Source organism: Eublepharis macularius, chromosome 1 (assembly GCF_028583425.1).
Source record: "Eublepharis macularius isolate TG4126 chromosome 1, MPM_Emac_v1.0, whole genome shotgun sequence".
Taxonomy (NCBI): Eukaryota; Metazoa; Chordata; class Lepidosauria; order Squamata; family Eublepharidae; genus Eublepharis; species Eublepharis macularius.
Window position 1 is genome coordinate 19,950,484 of NC_072790.1, and position 20,954 is coordinate 19,971,437.

The 20,954-nt window shown below is 43.1% G+C and overlaps 1 protein-coding gene across 1 annotated transcript in view; it reads right to left on the minus strand.

The window, feature by feature from the left end:
- Positions 1-1,105: 1,105 nt before the first annotated feature.
- Positions 1,106-20,954, minus strand: part of LOC129341179 (uncharacterized) — a 111,386-nt gene continuing 91,537 nt past the window's right edge. The window contains exons 4-11 of the mRNA XM_054996210.1: positions 11,484-12,628; positions 10,251-10,446; positions 9,344-9,412; positions 8,161-8,261; positions 7,278-7,366; positions 6,105-6,250; positions 3,340-3,492; positions 1,106-1,705 (exon numbers count right to left, since the gene is read on the minus strand). Of these exons, the coding sequence (XP_054852185.1) occupies positions 1,371-1,705; positions 3,340-3,492; positions 6,105-6,250; positions 7,278-7,366; positions 8,161-8,261; positions 9,344-9,412; positions 10,251-10,446; positions 11,484-12,608 (2,214 nt within the window). The 5' untranslated portion in view covers positions 12,609-12,628 and the 3' untranslated portion in view covers positions 1,106-1,370. The remainder of the gene's footprint in view (positions 1,706-3,339; positions 3,493-6,104; positions 6,251-7,277; positions 7,367-8,160; positions 8,262-9,343; positions 9,413-10,250; positions 10,447-11,483; positions 12,629-20,954) is intronic.

Here is a 20,954-nt window from a genome sequence, read left to right on the forward strand (position 1 = left end):
ATAGGACGTTTTAAAGGGGGGAAGCATGCCCTTTATCCCCATACTGTAAGTCAAATGCACAGTTTCAGGCCAGCAACTACATCACGTTGTTCTCTACAACCTTCTAAAGGAGGGTTCGCATCTTTTTGTAAAGCAGCAAAATGAAAGCCAGGATCCTCAGGACTAAACGTATGTCCTTCCTGAAATGGAAGCAGCTAGTTTTCCTAGTTGTTTTAATGTTTGTCAAGCTGTTTCAGAAGTTTTTACTCCTGTTTTACATGGCAAATGTACCACTCAATTTGAACCTTTAAAACTCTGATTTAATAACAACAAAAAGCCTGCCCAAATCAGCTCTGCTGGTCAACCAAAGTGCAAGGGCAGCCTCCAAGAGAGATTTTTGCACCAGAGAAGTTAGGCAGACAGCAAGTCTACATTTGTTTAGACAAGCCCCCCCCCACCTTTTTGAGCCTGTGGGCACCTTTGGAATTCTGACACAGGGTGGTGGGCATGAACAAAAAATGGCTGCTGCAGGGGGTGGAGCAACACACCAACCCAAAGGAAGTCCAAACGCCAGGAAGAAGAGAGAAAATTTAAAAAATACACTGTGAAAGGTGGGCAAGAGAGAATAAACCCAACACGGTGATAGCAACTGATGCCAAATCAACATATTAATCTGTACAGGCAACCAGATCTAATGTCCAATGAGAAGTCATGCTAGGCAAAAGCCTCACTTGTTCCCACACACTTTTTGAAAACACGTTGTGGGTACCAGGTAAGGTATCTGCAGATGCCATGTTGGAGATCCCTAGATCAGACACTTGGACATCTCAATAACTTGTTCTGGTAGGGACCTTGTGTCAGAGCTGCATCCTGCATGAATATTACACAACTGTCACCACCATTGCAGGAAAAAAATAGATCATATTGTTGTAGAACTCACAAGGAGAATGCTAGATAGAAAATGAGAAGCTCTGCTCATTAATAGTGCATGATATACATTGCAAACAGAGGGAAGCAGAACTATGCTCGCCAGACATAACATCTAGACATCACTCCAGTTACGGCATCCCTTTTCCACTGCCCCACTTTGGATGTCCAACCAAGTTGCATGAAGAAAATTGTTACACAAAGAGCAAGATGCCAGATTTATTAACAGCCACATTAAATCGTTTGATTCATTCCTGTTTTACATACAAAATAAGACAAATGCAGTGGCCAAAAATCTGAAGTGGAAAAAAATGACAGAAGTAACAGGACATAGGGAGAAAACATGTGATACAAAAATATTAACATTACGCAAGAAACAAGAAAATGCATCAACTCGCCTGCAATAAATAAAAGTAATTTCAATAAGGGGGAAGAGAGGGATTTGCAATTTGCATTGCTTTTTTTTATAAACATTCAGACTGCTCAACAGATACTCTGCACACTTCAGTAGGGCTACTTCTGAGTTGCAAGGGCCATTCTGGTGATTTGGCTCTGAGTTTTAAACGGGCAGGGTCTAAAGTAAGGAGATTACGGACGTTATTCTGATCAAAGGTGGTAGATTGAGAATGTGACGCTGCTGGTGCCCTAGACAAAGCTGCCTCTGGAAAGCTTAAGTCCTTCTTTGTGCGCCTCTTCTTTACAATTGTACACAGCACACTTATCACCACGACGATGGCAGAGATGAAAAAAATCATGGTTCCTACAAAAATCTCCATGTAGCTGTACAAGAAACGAAGGCCTGTGGAGAGAGAGAAAGCAGCTCAGTTGAACTCTTCTCCATCCTAAAGGCCTTCCAACATGCCATGTAGCTTGGTCAATAGAATAAAGGTCTCCTTATATAATCCTAATGTCTGCTTTATTCTTTGTAACTATCTAACTGCTCCTGGGCTTCCAGATTTTAAGAACTGAATAAAGGGTGATCAAACAATAATCAGCTGATGTTTGTCTGCAACTGAATGTTAATTGCAAAGGTATATGGATTGGTTATAGCAAAATAAAACAATCCATTAGCATTGTAAAGACTAATATTGAAATGAATGTTGTTGAACATTCAATAAATGATAAGTTGCCCCTGGACTTTGGTTTTATTTATCTGAATGAGAGCCACTTGAGGGTGCCATTATTCATATGGTAATTAGACACTGTAGGGACTAGTTGCTATGGAGTTTAATCATCCTGACCCCAGTTTGCCTGCCAGAATTCTTACTTTTGGGACTCAAAACTATCTTCTATTAAAAGAACAACATTTTTTAAAAAATATAAAATATCTGTATGTGATCATTCTCTATACCTCTTCATGTGGTGCTAAAAACACAAAATAAAAGTGCTACTCTTTTGATGAATTACAACTAGAGGTGGGCATGAACTGAAATATGAACCAAAGTTCATCACGAACCAAACTAGTTTGTGGTTCGTGAACCGTCAGTTCGTGGGAGCTCATTTCTCACAAACTGTGCCGAATTTTAGCGCGGTTTGTTTGCTTTGTATTTCAGTTCGTCACTGCAGACAGCCTGGTACCAATCAGTTTCCTAGGCAATGGCGGGGATGGGCTCTCTGCAGACCTTCTGCTGACCCGGAAGTGATGTTTTACGAACCAAACAAACCAGTTTGCGAAGTTCGTGAAAGTTCATGGTTCGTGAAACGTGAAGAACCATGAAACGCATGGTTTGGAATTTTTCCGGTTCATGCCCATCTCTAATTACAACTTTTGGCTCTTCGAGGAAGGAGTGACTCCTCTGTTCTCTCCATCAGGTCATAAAAGAGAGACATTGAGAAAAATCAGGACTGTGTAATATGCTATGAGACCTTAAGTCTGGGACTTAGCATTCATGTAGATCAACATTCTCTTTTATCCTCCTAGGCATTCAATGCATTGCTTATATGTTTCTGTTAACAGATCTTAGGATAAAGATTTCTTCATACCCCACTTTTCTCCTCAATGGAGATCTAGTGTGGCTTACAACATCAGTCTCTCCTTTTCCATTATATCCTCACAACTACCTTGTGAGCTAGATTAAGCTTAAAGATAGTGACTGGCGCAAGACCTCCCAGCAAGCTTCCATGGTAGAATGGGGATTTAAACCTGGGTCTTCAAATCCTAGTCTGCAATTAACCATTACCCTATATTGGCTCTTAACAAAGTCATAACATTTTTGGAACAATACAATAGGTCTACTTCAAAGCAACTCAAACTCATTCAGCGGTGTGGTTAGAGTTTTAATCATGATTCTCCAGCTTCGTGTAGTTTATGGCCCAAGTCTGATGGGTCCTGATTACTTACAGCACAACACCACATAATTACCAAAATACTTTGCACCTCTAGGCTGTAACCTTAAATCCCCAAGGTGGAACCATAGCTCGATAAATACATACCGGATGGTGGACTTCGGACACAAAGGGTACCCGACTTTGTCAAAGAACGGTCCTCATATTCTTCTTTACATTGACACAAATATGTGCCGTATCCATTGAGACAAATTGCATCGTCGCCACAAAGTTCAATTCCAGAGCTGCATTCATTCACATCTGGTTAGTGTAGACAGAAATGCATAATTCCACATCAACTTAGTTTTAACCCTTCCAGCTGCAGGGTTTCAAACTACCTGTCACATACCTCAACAATATACCTCGTATCTCAACAACAGAATTCTCCCACTACACAACTTGATCATTTTTCTTGTGTAAATTGTAAAGACAACAGGGTTTTGAGCTTTAGGGATGAGACGAGAGATTCGCAAAACTTTAAGCAATGATTTTACATAATTTAAGGCAAGAGTCCCCGACCATTTTGAATTCTGACGGAGGGTGGTGGGTGCAATCACAAAATGGCTGCCATGGGAGGTGGAGCCAGCCACAAAATATCAGAGAGTGAACTAACACATAACTTTAATAATAATGTTTCAGGCAGAAGATCTGTCTAACAGGATGCCTTTAAAAAACAACATATTGTTTAAGATCCTTGTGCTGCCAAAGCAATGTTTTTAAAAATCTGCCCAAGCAGTTCTGCAATGGCCAATCCGAAAAACTGCTGGGCAAAAGCCCCAGATGGCCCCATCCACTTTCTAAAAACATTTGGTGGGTACCAGGAAAAGTGCCAGCAAGTTCCATGGTGCCTCTGGGTGCCACACTGGGGACGCTTGATCTAAGGGTACAGCTACAGTTTGTGCAGTTCCATAATTTTCTTCATAGACCTTTTTGTTTTATAGAATGCTCCTGCTGAGACTGTGATTTAATGGAGGAGCCTGGGGCAGGGGCTAGGTGAGGGACTTCTTGCCTCTTTTCCCTTGAGCCATTTCCTAGCTTAAAAATTGCCCATTCTCCAAGAAGGTTTAGAACAGGCTAAAGAAATGATATAACAGCTTTTCTTCTCCTTGCTTCTTCAAAACTGAAGACTTGGCTTCTGCTCCAGATTTGCCTCAATCAATGTCATTTTACATTTATTTGCACTTAAATTTACTCCTAGATCTACTTTGGAGATTTTGACAGTAGGGTTAAACACTCAGAGCCAAAATATATGAGATGCCTGATGTGTGGAGGACACTCTTCAGTTTCCCACCAAGGGTCCACAGGAAGTGTAGCAAGAAAGAACCTCTGCCAGGGAGGAGAGGGAGAGCTCCCTCTCATTGCTACCAGCTCCTCTTGCTCCCCTAGAAGCACTCCGCAGCCTCCTCACCTGTGGGGAGCAGCCAAGCCCCTCCGGTGTGGCCTCAGTTGCTGGAGGCAGAGAAAGGGAAGCAACAGTGGCAGCAGCTCAGCTGGGCTCTGTCAGTCCTAGGGTAGCAGTCCCTGGCAGTTAGATCCCCCAGTCCCTCACATCAAGCAAGTAGGTGCATTGGTTGAAGAAACTTTATTTAGAGATCTATACAGTTAAGTTATACACTCATAGGTATAAGTTAGCAGAAGCGATTTGTCAAACAATAGGACTACTGATATAGAGGGATGTTCTCCCGGCCCCTTTGCATTCAGGCGTGAAAACCTAAAAAGTTACATGGGAACCAAGCAGTTTAGTCTAGACAAAGTACAGAGTAAAATCATTCCCTTCTGTAAAAAGATACATTTCAGCACACAGGCCAAAGGCCAAAGGCAGAAAAGTGAAAGCGCATATTTCTTAGAGATAAGAAAGAGGCCACTTGCTCTTCTAGAAATTAGTCCTAGCAATCTAGACACCTTCAGATGAATTATATAAATGCATAAGAGACAGTATTGAACTCTGGCATTGTAGCAGTATAAGATGTAGTGTAAGATGTACAACACAATTTTGGCATGGATGCTTATATCACTCTCAGTATAAAATGCAAAATACAACAATGGCATGGGTGCCTGCAGAACACAATAATGGCATATAACACAACAAGCATGGATGCAGAATACAACAATGGCATGGATGTTGGCATACATGACAGGCTCAGAGGTGGCATGCACTGCTTCCAATTGCTCCCCTTGCTCCTGTAAATGCACTCGGCAGCCAAAGGGAGCTGAGCAAGCTGGCGGCCATGAGAGGGACAAGGTGGTGGCAGCTGGGGTGCACCTTTGCACTGAGGGGCTGGGAGCCAAGCAGGAGCTGGAGAATGATTCACAGGCACTGAGCGGGGGAGGAGCTGAGCATGCACACCCCATCCTCACTTTTCTAGGGCTGCTGGTGGTGGGAGGATGGATGGTACAAGCGCAAGGAGCCAGCATGGGACTCATGCCTCGCGCACCTGGCTGAGGTGCTCCTGCTGCTGGAGTGCAATTGGAAGCAGCGCGTGCCACCTCTGAGCCCAACTGAGCTGCAGCCGCCCTGCTTCCCTTTCTCTGCCTCAAGCTGCTGAGGACATGCTGGAGGGGTTCAGCTGCCCCTTGCAGGCAAAGGAGGCTGTGAAGTGCTTTTAGGGGAGCAAGGGGAGCTGGCGGCAGCGAGAAGGAGCTCTCCCTCTTCTCCCTGGCAGAAGTTCTTTCTCACTATACTTTCCATGCACCCTTGTGGGAAACTGATGAGTGTCCTCCATGTGTCAGGCATCTCATGTGTTTTGGCTCTCAGTTTTGCAGTTCTGCAGCTCAGGCAGCTGCTCAGTTCTCTTGCTTAGCAATCCATGCGTCTCATGCTATTTTTTACATCAGTAGTCCATAGCTAGAGTAAGTAACAATTACTCTCATACCTCCTACTGAAACATGCCGAATCTCTCCAGATCCTGTGAATGTGCCGCCAAGGCCTTCCAAGTGAGAATGTATTAAGCCGGAGATGTTATTTTCCTCTGGCACCAGGTGCAGCCAGAATGTGAATAGCAGGTTTGGGTAATTCATTCTGCACATAAACCACCCCAAAGATATCTTAAATTATTTTCAGTTAGTCAAATGTATGGGCATATTCCCTCTTTCTATGGACACAGGTATAATAAAGATGTGCTAGCACATCTTTATGCTAGGTTTTAGCATATGGAGAACAACTGGTTGGTACCCTGAGACAGCTAAACACAAGGAAAGAAGGTTACCCAGGCCAGCCACTTATCACTAACGGGGCAGGTGAACCCTAAGGGAACGATGGGAAGGAAAATGAGACCCACACCTCTCAGCACATGTTTGGTGTGCAGGTGAGGAAGCGCAAAGTGTGACCAGCCATGCCATGCTGCAGTTTAAACCAGAGACAAACAATCATTGTGATTTATGGTGACAATATTTATATTTAATAAAATTAAGCATTTTGCCAGCTAATATTAGAGTTGTAGGTTTTGTACTTGATTAAAGAAAGGCTATTGGACTGGCTTGCTTCCAATGTTAAATGATGCGCTGAAGATAAAAAGGAGATAACTTCTGAGGAAGGCTGACATCTAGATGCTCTCAGAGCTGTTCAACAATATCACAAGGATGGGACTTTTCTAAATTTGTGATACAGGATCACATTATTCATTGTGATACTTTTAATCTATGTTATATGTAAGGATCATATGTAATTTTATTAAGAATAAATATAGAAGCCATAGATCACAGTGACTGTTTTTGGGTTTGTATATTGTGATCCTGGTTGTTTTTGCTGGTCTAATTGAAGTTTGAACCAGGGCAGGCCTGCTCCAAAAGCTGGTAGCCTACAAACTATCCTTAAATAGATAACCCACACTAAAGGAGAGGGGAAGTGGTTTAAGAACTGACTGCAGATCATCTGGCCTAAAAGGCCCTAGTTTAACTCGTTTCAGAGTTGTGTGTTCTTATTCTGGGGTACCAGAGTTGTTCTTGTCAATTTTTTCCCATAAGGATACTCAGAGGAATAGAACGTGGCTTCATTTTAAAAAGCTCATGTCACTCTTATAGGATGTTCCACAGCTCGGCTGCCATACCTTTTTCTTTCACTTCCTTCCTTCTTTCTGATTTCCTTTAACTTGATCTCTTTAACTTTGTTTGAGAGGAACTTCACTCTTTCATGCACCTGGAAAGAACCAACTGTTTGGGTTTAACAAGACGACTTTTTAAAAAGAGCAACACACATTTTCATGGTGGGTAGCAGTGAAATCCAGTCTTTGATACTGACAGTGGGAACTCCCAGCTGTAAGAGAGTAGGTTTGAACCCCTGTTTTTACAGCACTTACTAAGGATATTAATTTGCCTTATGACCAACATTTTAATTCTGCCCCACCTGGAAGACACTTTTGCTGCCCATGTAATGTCCACTTCACCATTTTTTAAATCTCAGGGCAGTGCCCATTGCAGGTGGACAATCACATTAGTTTGTAGTAGCAGAACTAAATTTAAGACCAATAGCACCGAAAAAACCAATAAAATTTTCTAGGGTATAAGCTTAATGGGAATCTCAACTTGGGTCTTCCAGGCGTTGAGATTTCTCTCCAACCACTATGCAACACTGCCTTTCTCCCGTGTGTTTGACTCCAGCATTCTCTGCTCAGACATGCCAACCCAGAACTGCTAGTCCTCTCAGAAGCAAATTCAAATAATCCGAATGCTCTTTTCTGATCACCGCCCTGTATTTCCAGTAATGCATTAAATCCTACCCATGCCCCATTCTTATTTTGTTTGAGTGAAAGCCCTGGTGTAGTTTGAATGGCTTCAAGCTAATGAACGAAGGCTGGAAAACCAAGTGAGAAGACCTGCATTGCTATGCACCAAATACAATTTATTTATTTAAGCCATTTATAGCCTGCCTTTCTCACGGAGACTCAAGGCGGGTTGCACAGTGTGTCTAAGGTAACGCACGGGCCCTCCCACCTGCATCTTCACCGATTCGATGAGGTCTTCTCCTAGCCTGCTTCCGTTGTGAGGGATCCGTCCTTGGTGCTCGATACCAAAAGTTACTTCAAGTAAAATATCTGTAGAAGACCCAAAAGTTGCCAAAGCCCAGCAAGACAAATGAACACAAGTCTTTCTTGCACCCTACCACGATATTGCAGACCCTTGTCTGACAGTAAAATACTGGTTGAACAAAAGGGAAGCAAGTTTGACATCGCTTCATTTTCATGTTTGCAAGGTAGGCTGCTTGCTTGATTACATTCCTGCTGTAAATCCTTGAATGGATAAGTTTCTTTAGTAGGATCAATGGCCAGAATAAAACTTTACAATATGAAGAACAACATATATTCCCTGAGAGAAATTGTGATCTGTGTATATTTGACTATTTCAAAATTTATTTTAAAGTAATCTAATCGAAGTCTTAAAGACAATAATGAGGGAGTACTGGCTGGGATACATGGTTTTCACTTTATACTTGGAATAAAAATAAACTTCTGACTCCTCTCAGTTAGAAGGCTGTTAACCTGTAAGAGATAAGCTGTGGGAGAGAATACCTATACATCCTTGTGGTTTAATGGTCAAAGTGTATCTTTTAAATAGGCAAAGAGACTCTTCATATCTATTTTAAATGGAATGACACCCCCCCGAGAGATGTTACTCTGTGATTCTGTGAGTCTCTCTACATGAAGACGTTCAAGAGAAAGGAGACAATGTTAGTCAGGAAGCATAGTTTAAAAAGACAGAGCTGGCAGAGATCGCTCCTCAGAGGGTTTGTTAATTTCATCTCCACCTCCCCAAACGCTCTGTTAATTTCCACTCTCCTTTGGGGAGGCGAAGATGGAATTAACAAACCCTCTGGGGAGCGATCTCCATCATCTCTGTCTTTTTAAACTACATTTTCCAGCTAACATTGTCTCACTACACTTGAGTGTCCTAGTATAAGATGTCTTGTGGAGAGAGATTCTCTGTAACAACTACACATTTAAGTATTCCATCCCCCCAAAAGATCCTGCCCACACCACATCTATGACTTACTAGCAACCAGTGTTTTGCAGGTCTCCAGACTATTTTAAAAAGTCACTTTATGTACAGAAAACAAAGTTAAGAGTCCCCCCTGCCCTGCCTTGCAAGGGTTGGCAGTAGAGGAAGAAAACTATATTACCTCCAGGTTTGTGTTGGTATTCCAGTACAGAATCATTTTCAGGAGAACTGAAAACAAGAATGCTCTCTACTGAGGAAGAACAATGGAAACGTGTCAGTGTGACAGGTAAGCATGGCATTTCATTGCAACTTCTATCCAAACTCTAAATTGCCACTCAGAAATTAAGCATGCAGTTTATTGCAACACACACACACACACACACACACACACACATGAGAATCTTGTAGTCCAAAGGCTGCTCCACATATTGTACAACAGCAAAGATACAGCAAGAAGTCAAAGAAACTCCTGGTTCCTATATGGTGCAAGTATATATTTATACATATGTTACATATATTCAAAAGGAGCCCCGCAGTGCAGAGTGGTAAGCTGCAGTACTGCAGTCCAAGCTCTGCTCATGACCTGAGTTCGATCCTGGCGGAAGCCGAGTTAAAATAGTCAGCTCAAGGTTGACTCAGCCTTCCATCCTTCTGAGGTAGGTAAAATGAGTACCCAGTTTCCTGGGGGTAAAGTGTAGGGGAAGGCAATGGCAAACCACCCCGTCAAAAGTCTGCCAAGAAAACGTTGTGATGCAACGTCCCCCTGTGGGTCAGTAATGACTCGGTGCTTGCACAGTGGACTACCTTTACCTACCTTTACTTACACATATCCAAAAACATTGGATGCACACAGTAGCTCTGACTGATGAATGTGACACACACACCCCTCACCCACCCTGGCTTCATATAACCAGGAAATGTTCTGACAGCAGAAAAGTTCAGTCTTAGGTTACTCTAAGTAAATTGCTACAGGCTCCTTTCAGCAAAGTACGTTCTGTACTGCAGTGCACCATAGGCTCTCTCCATTAACTCAATGCATTTCTCATTCTCAGAAGGTTGGTCAACAGATAGAGGCTCATGGAACTTACCATGTGAATTATTTGCTTGCCCTTTGTCCAAAGGTGTTTCATCACTTGATGGCCACTCCGAAAGTGGGATGTAGGGAGGATTAGATTTTGTACACTTCCTCTGCGAGCATCCTGTATATCCTCTAACTGAGTTCTCAGGGTATGAACTAACAGCCATCTCTGCTTGAGTATTTTTCAAGTTACCTGGGAAAACAACCTGTGAATGTGAAGCGATGGTGATGAATATTAAGATTGCTATGAAGAATCCTCAGAGAAGAAAGGTTACTTAAAAAAAATTAAGCATTTGTATGCTGCCTTTTTACCAAAACAGAGCCCCGAAAGTAGTGAACGTAGTAGTTAAGTGGTGGGACTGTGAATCAGCATTCTGTTGGTTCAACTCCCACTACAGCCATGAGCTCTGCAGGTGGCCTTGGGTAAGCCACTCTTCTCAGCCCCAGCTACCCCCCCCAGATGCATTATGGGGATAATGATAACACTGTTCACTGCTCTGAATAGGCACTAATCTGTCTAGAAGACCTACTGTAGAATACTGGTTATGTGGTTGAGCTGTGAATCAGCACTCTGCTGGTTTGAATCCCACTACTGCTATGAGCTCAGCAGGTGGCCTTGGGTAAGCCCCAATTGTATTGTGGGGATAATAATAACACTGACTTTGTTCTCTGATCTGTTAGGCACAAATCTGTCCAGAAGGGCAGTATATAAGCACACTTAATATTTAAAAAATTTAAAACAATTCTTTAAAACAATTCAAATTTAAAACATTTTCAATAGAACAAAACGATTAAATGAACACACACACCCCAACACATAACACAAAGAACAGGGAGGAGGGACAATAACAGTTACTGGGGTATGCCAAACAAAGCAAAACAGTATTCACCCACTGGTGGAAGAGCATTAGAGAGGGACAGATGAATCTCCCTGGGAAGGGAGTTCTAAAGATTTGGTGCCACAACTGAGAAGGCCCTTTCTTAGGTTGCTGCCTCAGATGGCAGCGACACCTGAAGCAGGGCCTCCAAAGGTGACGGGTGAACAGACGGGTTCATAGGGGAGAAGGAAGTCCTCAAGACATTAGAAGGGGCTAAGGTGGTCAACCTGGGACCTTGTTTTAATTGCAGACTTGTTTGGCATTTTTAGAGCAAGCAGCTCAGTGCCATGAGATCCATTCTTTCCCACAGCATGTGATACTGCCATGTATCAGTCACCATTTCCTTTTCTAATGACTTGACTGACCATCCGTTCTCCTCTAGCTGCTTCCTTCAGCACCACATATGGAAATTCGATGGCATCAGAAACCTTTGTTGAGATCACAGCATGAGGTTGCTGCTTCTCCTCTGGGATGCTTTTTGGAGGGAAAACTGGAGGTCTTGGTTCTTTTAAGGAGAGTTGTGGAATAGTAACACCACTCGGGAAATCAGATTTCTCAAATTTTGCTCTTTCAGCATCTTTCATGTGCGTTGACCTCCAATGCATGTTGTTTTCAACACCAGGAGAGTCTCTGGTAACTCCTGCCACCACCACTTCAGTCCTTATTCTGAACTTCTGGGAATCATATAGAGGGGCTGGTGGAGAAATAGCCTTTTCTGTATCCTCCATGCTGTTTGAAACCAAGACTCCAGTTTTCTTTAAGCCACCAGAAAAGGTGTCATTAATTCGATGCTCATCTGTAGGTGGTTTCATAACCTGCATCTCCTTCAGCTCAAGGTCATGTAGGGTGACATTTTTTGTGGGTTTTGAGAAAGAAACCGAAGCGTAATTACGAGCAGCTGGTCTCAGTAATGCTTCCAGGATTGGGGCATTTTTGGTTTTGTTCGACTTTTCTTCAAGTAAGCTGTTTTCATTGCTAGGGATCCTGTCATTTTCAAGGTCTGAAATATGTCTCGAGTGAATTATGTATGATGGAAATTCAATACTGCTGTTATATTTCAAAACTGGTTCTTCAGGAACCACTACATCACCAACTGCAGAAGTTGACATTTCATAATCTTCAAATATATAATACCATCCCTTAAAATATTTATGGCTATGGTTTTGAGAAGAGGCTTTTGATAAAAACACTACGTGGGCAGCCTCGGCCTGTGTAGCAAAGATCAAAGTTCCATGGTTTCTACATGCATAAACAACTTTGTTTTCCACACTTGATCTGATCCCCTGAAATAGAATCTTATCTTGATTTTCTTCACAGTCTGGCTTTCTCTCAAACCCTTCAATGTAAATCAAGATATGTTTGCGAGGGCCTGCCCAGATGGTCCAATTGCACCAGTTATTAGTCTGAATGCTGCTAAAAGTTGGAGGAGAAAAAGTTCCAGCTCCTTTGTTCAAGGTCACGTGGCAACTCTTTACAGGAAGGTACACCATCAGCCAAGGGAATCCCAATTCTGTAGGGGGAGAAAAATAGAATACATTCATTATTCATAGAGCATCATCAACGAGTGTGAGGCTTTACAGAATCATTGGTCTTCTGGTTTATTCTGATGACAATTTATTTTTCTGGCTGGACATATATTTCTTATTCTGCATAGATTCAGATTTAAGCACTTAGATTTCAGAACGGTAACTTCTGCTGATTATGTCCTTCTCTGCTAGCTACTCATTCCCATATGGCAAGATCTAGGCCTAGAGAAGTGATAGTTTTTGTGTTGAGCACAGAGCTCGGCATTCCAAGATCCTGAGCTTTCATTGACTAAAAAAAAAATGGACTAAGAAAGTTGTAGCCCTACTTACCAGAAAGTCCTACTGTTAACCATGAAAAATCCAAAGGGGAAAAAAACCCCCACACATACTGATCTAATTCTCACTAAGCAACAAAAGATAAATCAGTTAAAACAGCATTTATCAGACTGGGACTTGGGGCCCGGGAGCAGGGGTCCATGACTGATTTTTAAAAGAGATCAAAAGGTCCAGGACAGAAGGTGAATCCCTTTTACATCCCCACCCCCATCTTTTATAGTTGTAAACAGTTAAAATCTTTATAACCTGAAGTAACTGTGATGACTATCAGAACAGTACCTTTTTGGTGCCACAAAACCCATTAGAGTCCTTGAGGCTGAGAGTCTCTCTACATGAGACGCCTTGGCGCATGTTTGTCAAGTGTAGGGAGATGCAAAGTTAGCCAGGAAAAGTAGTTTAAAAAGACAGAGCCAGCGGAGATCACTCCTCAGAGGGTTTGTTAATTTCATCTTTGCCTCCGAAGGCTCTATCAGTTTCAGCTCTCCAGTCTAAAACTGTGTGGAATTGCAATCAGAGGGCAGCCAGGAATGGAAATGGACTGGAATTGCCTACCAGAGCCAGGCTTGGACCTGGAGAGGTTATAATGGGCTGAAGTTTCCCTTCTGGCATTTCACAGCCCCTGCACACAGCTCCAGTGTATGGCAAAGCCTTTGCCCTGCCACTGGCTCTGCCTTTTTAAACAACCCTTCCCGGCTACCATTGCATCTCAGAACACGTGTTCCTTACATGTCAGATGTCTCATGTAGAGAGACTGAGTGACTGGATCCCAGTAGCCAAACAGCATATTTTTTGGCTAGCGCTTTGGAGGCTAGGTGATTGCCCATGCAATCCTAAGCAGAGTTACTCCAGTCTAAGACCGCTGGGACCAATGGGCTTAGACTGGAGTGACTCTGCTTAGGATTGCACCGTGCTAGTGGCAACAGCTCTATGAGTTCCTAGAGAGCTCTATTTTCATGCACACTGACTCAGAAGGTTCTTGTTGTACTATACTGAGAACATGAGAGTACTAGGAGTTCCATCCTCTGGGCAGGGCCTGGCGGTCTCCCACAATTATAACGATCCCCAGAATACAGAGATCCCCTGGAGAAAATGACATCTTTGAAGGGTAGGCTTTATGGCATTATACTCTCCCCTCTTCAAACCCTGCCCTCCCCAGGCTCTCCCTGCAACCAATGTCCAGGAATATCCCATCCTAGAGTTGGCAACCCTAGAGAGAGTACAGAAGACTCCATGGAACATGCTGGGTTTGCCTACACACCTCTGAAAGGGCATGCCACAGAGAAGGAGGGGAGATGTGCGCGCGCGCATTTTTAAAAATCAAAATAGGGGTTCTTGGGTTGCAAAAATCTGAGTTTCTCTGTTGTAAGAGTTGCTACAACACACAAAGAAGCAGGTAGTTAAGGGAAGGGGAGAAAGATTGTTACATAATAGTTTATAGACCTTTCTTCAGGAGGTTTCTGGGCATGTGATGAGAGAGTGAGTGGAAAGGGAACTAACATACAGGGAAAAAACTATTTGAAAAGTTTTCTGGGTTATAGCTGCACTATGAGCAAGGCAGAATACATAATACAAGTTCAAATAAGTTGCAGCCTACTTGCTGAAGTAGTATGTTTGAAGATGGTAGGTTTACCAGCCTCTAGGTGGTGGCTGGAGATCTCCCAGAATTACAACTGACCTCCAGGCCATAGATATCAGTTCCCCTGTAGATAAAGGCTGCTTTGGGAATATAATCAAAAAGAGTCCAGTAGCACCTTTAAGACTAACCAATTTTATTGTAGCATAAGCTTTCGAGAATCAAGTTCTCTTCGTCAGATGCCTGATACAGATACAGGCATCTGACGAAGAGAACTTGATTCTCGAAAGCTTATGCTACAATAAAATTGGTTAGTCTTAAAGGTGCTACTGGACTCTTTTTGATTTTGCTACCACAGACTAACACGGCTAACTCCTCTGCATCTATGACTTTGGGAATATAGACTCAGAGCTAATCTACAAGAGATGAATTAGCTAGGACACGCACATGAAGAGAGTCACAATGTTAGCCAGGAAGCTGATTTTTAAAAGAGATCAAAAGGCTTTGTTAATTTCCCCTCTCTACAGAGCTGCAAAGATTGCTCCTCCAAAGGTTTATTTCTTCTTCGCCTCCTAGAAGGGGAGGTGAAACTGACAGAGCCTTCTGGAGGCAACGAGGAAATTAACAGACTCTCTGAGGAGTGATCTCTGCTGGCTCTGTAGAGAGGGGAAATTGACAGAGCCTTCTGATCTGTCTTTTAAAACTCAGCTTCCCTGCTAACGTTGCACTTTCCTTCACATGAGCATCCTCGTGTAATTTGTCTCTTGTACTTTTGCTCCCAATGGCATTATAGTGTGCTGAGGTCCCTCTCCTCCCCAAACCCTGCCCTCTCTAGGCTCCACCCTAAAAATCTCCAGGAATTTCATATTGTGGAGTAGGCAACCCTAGGAGAAGGCCTTCCAGAAACATGAAGCTGCCTTTTATCAAATCAGACCCTTGGCTTATCACGGTCCGTACTGCCTACGGTAACTGGCTGCAGTTCTCCAGAATCCCAAGTGGAGCTCTTTCATATCACCCAGTACCAGACCCTTTTAAAGAGGAGACACCAGGGATGAGACCTTCCGCATGCCACGCACATGCTCTAACACTGAACCATCATCCAACCCCCAAATATTTTATTGCGAGCATTAGACTACCCTGCATTTCTCCCAACAATCACGAATGCCAGTGGGTAGACAACAGACAAAAATGTTAATATTAATAAAAACAGGAAGCTAATTATATAAACCAATGATCAAGACAGCTAGTGGTTAGAGTGCTGGACTAAGAACTGGTAGGCCCAGGCTCAAGTCTTCATTTTGCCATGGAAGCTCACTGGGTGACCCTGGGCCAGTCATATATTCTCATCAGCATAACCCACCTCACAGGATTGTTGTGAAAATAAAATGGAGGAGGAGAATATTGTAAGATTCTTTGGGTCCCCATTGCAGGAAACAGCAGGGTATTCATGAAGTAAGTTACTGAGAAGCAACACAGGGTACAATCTTCTCATACAACATTAACAGAAGAGGGGAAGTTAAACTAGCCTTGCTCCTTCATACACCTTTCTGTTTTCTTTATAGCAGTATTACCCGTCTGTGTCCCAGATCCTTTTCACCCCAAAGGCTATCAATGCTGCCAAAGAGTTTCTCTGCCACCATCAGCGAGAAACAGATGGGCACTATATTCCCTATTACGAAGCCACAATACCCATCCCATGTGGCACTGCTCTAAAATGTTTCTCTGAAAACCTATTTAATTCAATGGACTTACTCTGAACTGAGAAGTGTAGCACACCAGCTTTTTCATTTGGGGGGCCCTTGTTCTAGTCACACCTGAAGAATAAAGCGATAAAAAGCATACCTATATCATCCCAAAGTACTTTGGAAACCACTTTGTTCTCAATGTCAGAAGGCATCTGTGGAGTCTGCAGATCTGCAGTGGGTTTTTTGACAAAAGTTCCTAGGATGTTAGGACTGGAAACAGACACTTTCAAGGTTGCCTTTTGCCATTCAGCGCTAGGTTGCAATTCCCAGGATTCTTGAGGCTGAAGGGGTGGTCTTGCTGTGTCATCTACTAATTTTAAGGGACTGGGAAACACAGTTGGAGTCTGCATTTCAGTATGTGACAGGACTAAAGGAAGTGCCATGCTAGAGATAAAGGCATAATTCATTATACTCGTCTCTTCACCTGTAACTGGCACAAATATGAGCGGCGTCTCAGTGGCAGATTCATTCTGAGGAGATTGTCCATTCACTGTAAATCCAGCAAGGGCTGGAAACAGTTCAGTCTTCTTGAACACCATATCAGAGAAGACAATTTGCTCATCTTCTTCTTCAGGAGTGGTAAGAAAACTGTCATCATATTTTCCTTCTAATAACTGCTGCTTGGTAAGTGACATTTTAGTAGCTGGAAAAAGGTGATCTAATTCTTCAGCAACAAGAGCAGCAGAGAGACTGCGAGATAGAGCTCCCACCACAGGATCCACCGAACTAGAAGTAAGCAGAGGTACTTCCTCTGGGTCTGAAGTTCTGGCCGCATGCTGGCAGCAGGCACTCAAAGACTTCACAGTTTTAACTGCATTTTCCATAAGCAATCCAAAAGAAGGGATAATTTCATTAACTGGGGAAAAAGCAGGTGCAATTTGTTCAGTTGCTAGAGAATTTACTATGGTTGTTGGGGACCCAGCAAGGTCTAAAAGTGTAGTGCTTGGGGAAAGGACAGCCTCCAGTTCCGCAGCTGTTTGCAAAATGGCTGTTGTTTCAATATAAGCACAGTCCAGCCCTGCAGGAGTAGGCCCCTGGCCATCATCAGCAGAAGAAAGGGCTAGTGCAGTTTCTGAGAGGACAGGAGACTTCAGTTCAAGGAGAGAAACCATTTGGTCTGGTTCCACAGAGGGGAATATGTAGGAGAGTGCCATAGATGGGGAAAGAGCAAAGTCTATGGCAGAAGGGGTAGGCCCTAGGTCTGGAAGGGCAAACAAAAGGATCCCTTCTGTACCGGGGGAGAGTGAAGGCTCCAGTTCCATGGCAGCGAAAGGAAGAGTGGCCTTCACCCTCGAGAACAGGTCATGATCCTGGCTGAACATGTAAAGCCCTGGTTCTGTGGAAACAACGGGAACGGTGGTGGCTTCATCAGAGGAGAAAGGCAGCTCAGGTTGAGAAGCAATGTCCAAAAAATAGCTGCTTTGTTCATCCCAGTTTATCTTTTCCAATTCACCCAGCATCTCAGTAGCTAGATTCAGGGAAACATCCGTACTGGTGATTAATTCTGTTGCTACAGGCAAGAAATGTACTATCGCATGGAATGCTTCATGGTAGCTGCTTCCCATCCTTAGGGGCAACCATCCACATAAGGGACCACATGGCACTGTGATACCCAAAGTGGTCTTTAGCAGGTCAGGTTCTGCCATGATGCTTTCTAAAACGGGTCTAGTATCGAACAGCATAGTCGTTTCCTTGGAGACTGGAGCAGTTTTACTTTCCCACACTTTCATATAACGGTCTCCACTGAATATCAGCACAGCATTTCCAGCTTGCCTGCCAAGCTTGCCTCTTTCTGGCATGCCAGAAGAGAAAAGTAAGTTGTCTTCCTGCATCTCTGTACCCATCCAGGTGTGTGGAGGGCTACGTGGCATGGCAGTCTCAAACCCTGGGGCATCTCTGCTCACCACTTCTTGAAATGACCTGCTTGTTTGGAAGTTTGTTGATATAACTTCTTTAAAACTTACATGGGTAACTTCATAGTTCACATCTGTGGTGGCCTCTGAGCTATAGGACACACCCAGAGAATATGTAGCCAAGGTAAAATAGTCCATTTGTGTCGATATGCTACCCAGATGTGGATCATTCTTGATAAAGGGCCCGAAACTGGCACTTGGAATTCCTTCTGGAGGGCTGGAGGGTTTGATTAGGAGTGATGAACTTAGATAAGGAATGTAAGAAAGAACATCCAAAGAAATGGCTGATTCACTGAGGTGGGCCCAGCTGGTATAGTATTTCATTTCTGTTAACGTTTCAGGAATGCAAGGAAACTTTCCACTGTCCATTGAGGACATGGACAGCAAGCTTGGATTTTCAGGTGTTAAGTGTTCACTGCTTGTAACTTGCCAAACAAAACTCGGAAGATACGCCACTCTTGCACTCTCTCTCCTTGCTTGTGAGGACTGGCTAAGGTCAGTCGCCTTGTCAATTCTATGACTTGCGGATAAACTCGTATTTGCCCTGTCCCACATCAAGACAAACAATTCTTTTTTGGATTGAGGAGGGCTGGTGAAAATTGAGAGGGATAGCTCTGGAACCAGTAATTCCAAAGAGCCAATTAAATCCTTGAGAGAAGGCTTTGTTTCTTGGTGCTTGAAGATATAGTATTTGCCTACAAGTCCTTCTTTCTTGGAAGGAGTAGAATGCCTCATGAGAAGAATCACATGGACGCCTTGAGCGTAAGTGGCAAAAACATGAACCTCTTTTTGCCAACAGGCATAGATCACGGTGTTCTCTGCCAGGGAAGAGACTCCATGGAAGAAAATCTTGTCACTGTTCACACCACAGCTCTCCCTGCTCTGAAATCCTTTAATATAAATAACAATGTGTTTCTGAGAGCCTGCCCAAATTGTCCAGTTACACCAGATATTTCCTTCGAAGGCATTCGGGAAGGACGGGGGAGAAAATTCGCCATGTTTCTCTCTTAAGTCCATATGACAGCTTTTCACCGGGGTGTACATGGATATCCAAGGGGGATCTTGCACTAGAAGGCAAGAAGATGAAAGAAGTTAACAGCACTGATTTCTTCCATGGGAAGTGCTCTCTCTCTCCCATTCCTTCTCACCAAAGAGAAGCTCTTCTGTTTTTATCTTGGTGGTCCTTTAACAGGACTCCCCAGCCATTAAAAGACACCCCATATGGAAGTAATTCTGGAAGCTGTGGGCAATAGGCAATTTTTGTGAGCTTCATTCCTGGCAGAATCCTGGCTTTTTTTTTTAAATTTTGAAGATTTCCAGTCTTCACTGCTTTATATAAGAACACGGGGTCTCTCCCACACTCTGATCCACTTTGTATTGCTTGATCATTCCTTTTTCCCCAATGGTAGCAAACAAAACTGCAATTAGGGCCCACTTTGCATATAATAGGACATTGCTTGCCATAAAAAACCGTTCCTCTAGGTATGATCCCACAGCATGTTTACTCAGAGGTCCCCTTTGGTAAACATTATGCTCTACCTGAAGTTTTCCCTTTTTACAGCCTAATTAGCTAATTCCTAAATCTGTGGAATTTATAAATCAATGTTTAAATATCAGTCCTTGTTGCGGGGTGGGGTGGGGAATAGATGGGTGTACAGACCCTTTTTTGCTTTGTAGTTAAAGTGACAGCTCATTTTTTAAAATGTACTTTGATTATATGTCCAAGGCAGTATTATAATAATGATGAAAATAATGAGAGTGGCTTTGGATGCAAAGTGAAAACACCCACCAAATCCAGAGCTGATAATTAACCATTGATTCCTGAATGCTATGGAAAAATGAACCTGGAGAATAGGAATGCTGGAAACAGATAGAAAAGAGAAAAATTCATGACAGAAGCCCTGGGAAATATCAAATCTGGAAAGAAGTTATGACGACAATAGGGAACACACAGGAATGCAACAGATTGTCAACAATTACATCTGTATTCTCCACTAAAACAAATGGTGGAAACTCTAGTATAGAAGGAGCTAGTATGGAGGTGACCCTGTTGTTTCACTGGGACAGGAGAACAAAGAAGCCAGGAAAAACACAACTATTAGACATTTGATTCCTGGATAAGCTCTTGCAATTGGTCAACTGATGTCCATATTTCAAGGTACAATTTCTGGTTATCGCTGACTTAGTTGAGCCTGTGGAGACTTTTGAATATTGAAAAGCAGTTTCTAAATGTGTGCTCCTATGATCTTCTGAAGTTCCTCCTGTTCCAATGATATGAAGGAAAGCCAGGATTGGCCCTTTGGTTTGGGGAACAAATGCTCTTGGGAAGAGTGAAGTGCCATCAGCCCACAGGCACCATGCTGGAGATCACTGGGCTAGAGTTTGGGGTTAGGATCTGGGAGACCGAGTTCAGATTCCCACTCTGCTAAGAAACAAACTGGGGGACCTTGGGCCAGTCACTTTCTCTCGGGCTCACCTACCTCACAAGGTTGATTTTGATTGTCCACTGCCTTGGGGACCTTAAGTTGAGTTGAAAGGGCAGCAAACAAAAGTTTAACTAAAGGGTATAATGCCATCCTTTGCTACTTGGAGGCAGAATTGGATAAATATATGACAGATATGTAATGTTAACTTTTTATAGGTTTTGATAACTGCTGTAGAAGGGACTGGAAAATAATGCATAACACATAATACTTCAAACACTATCTCAGTGATCCTTACAACAACCCTGTAAGGCAGGACT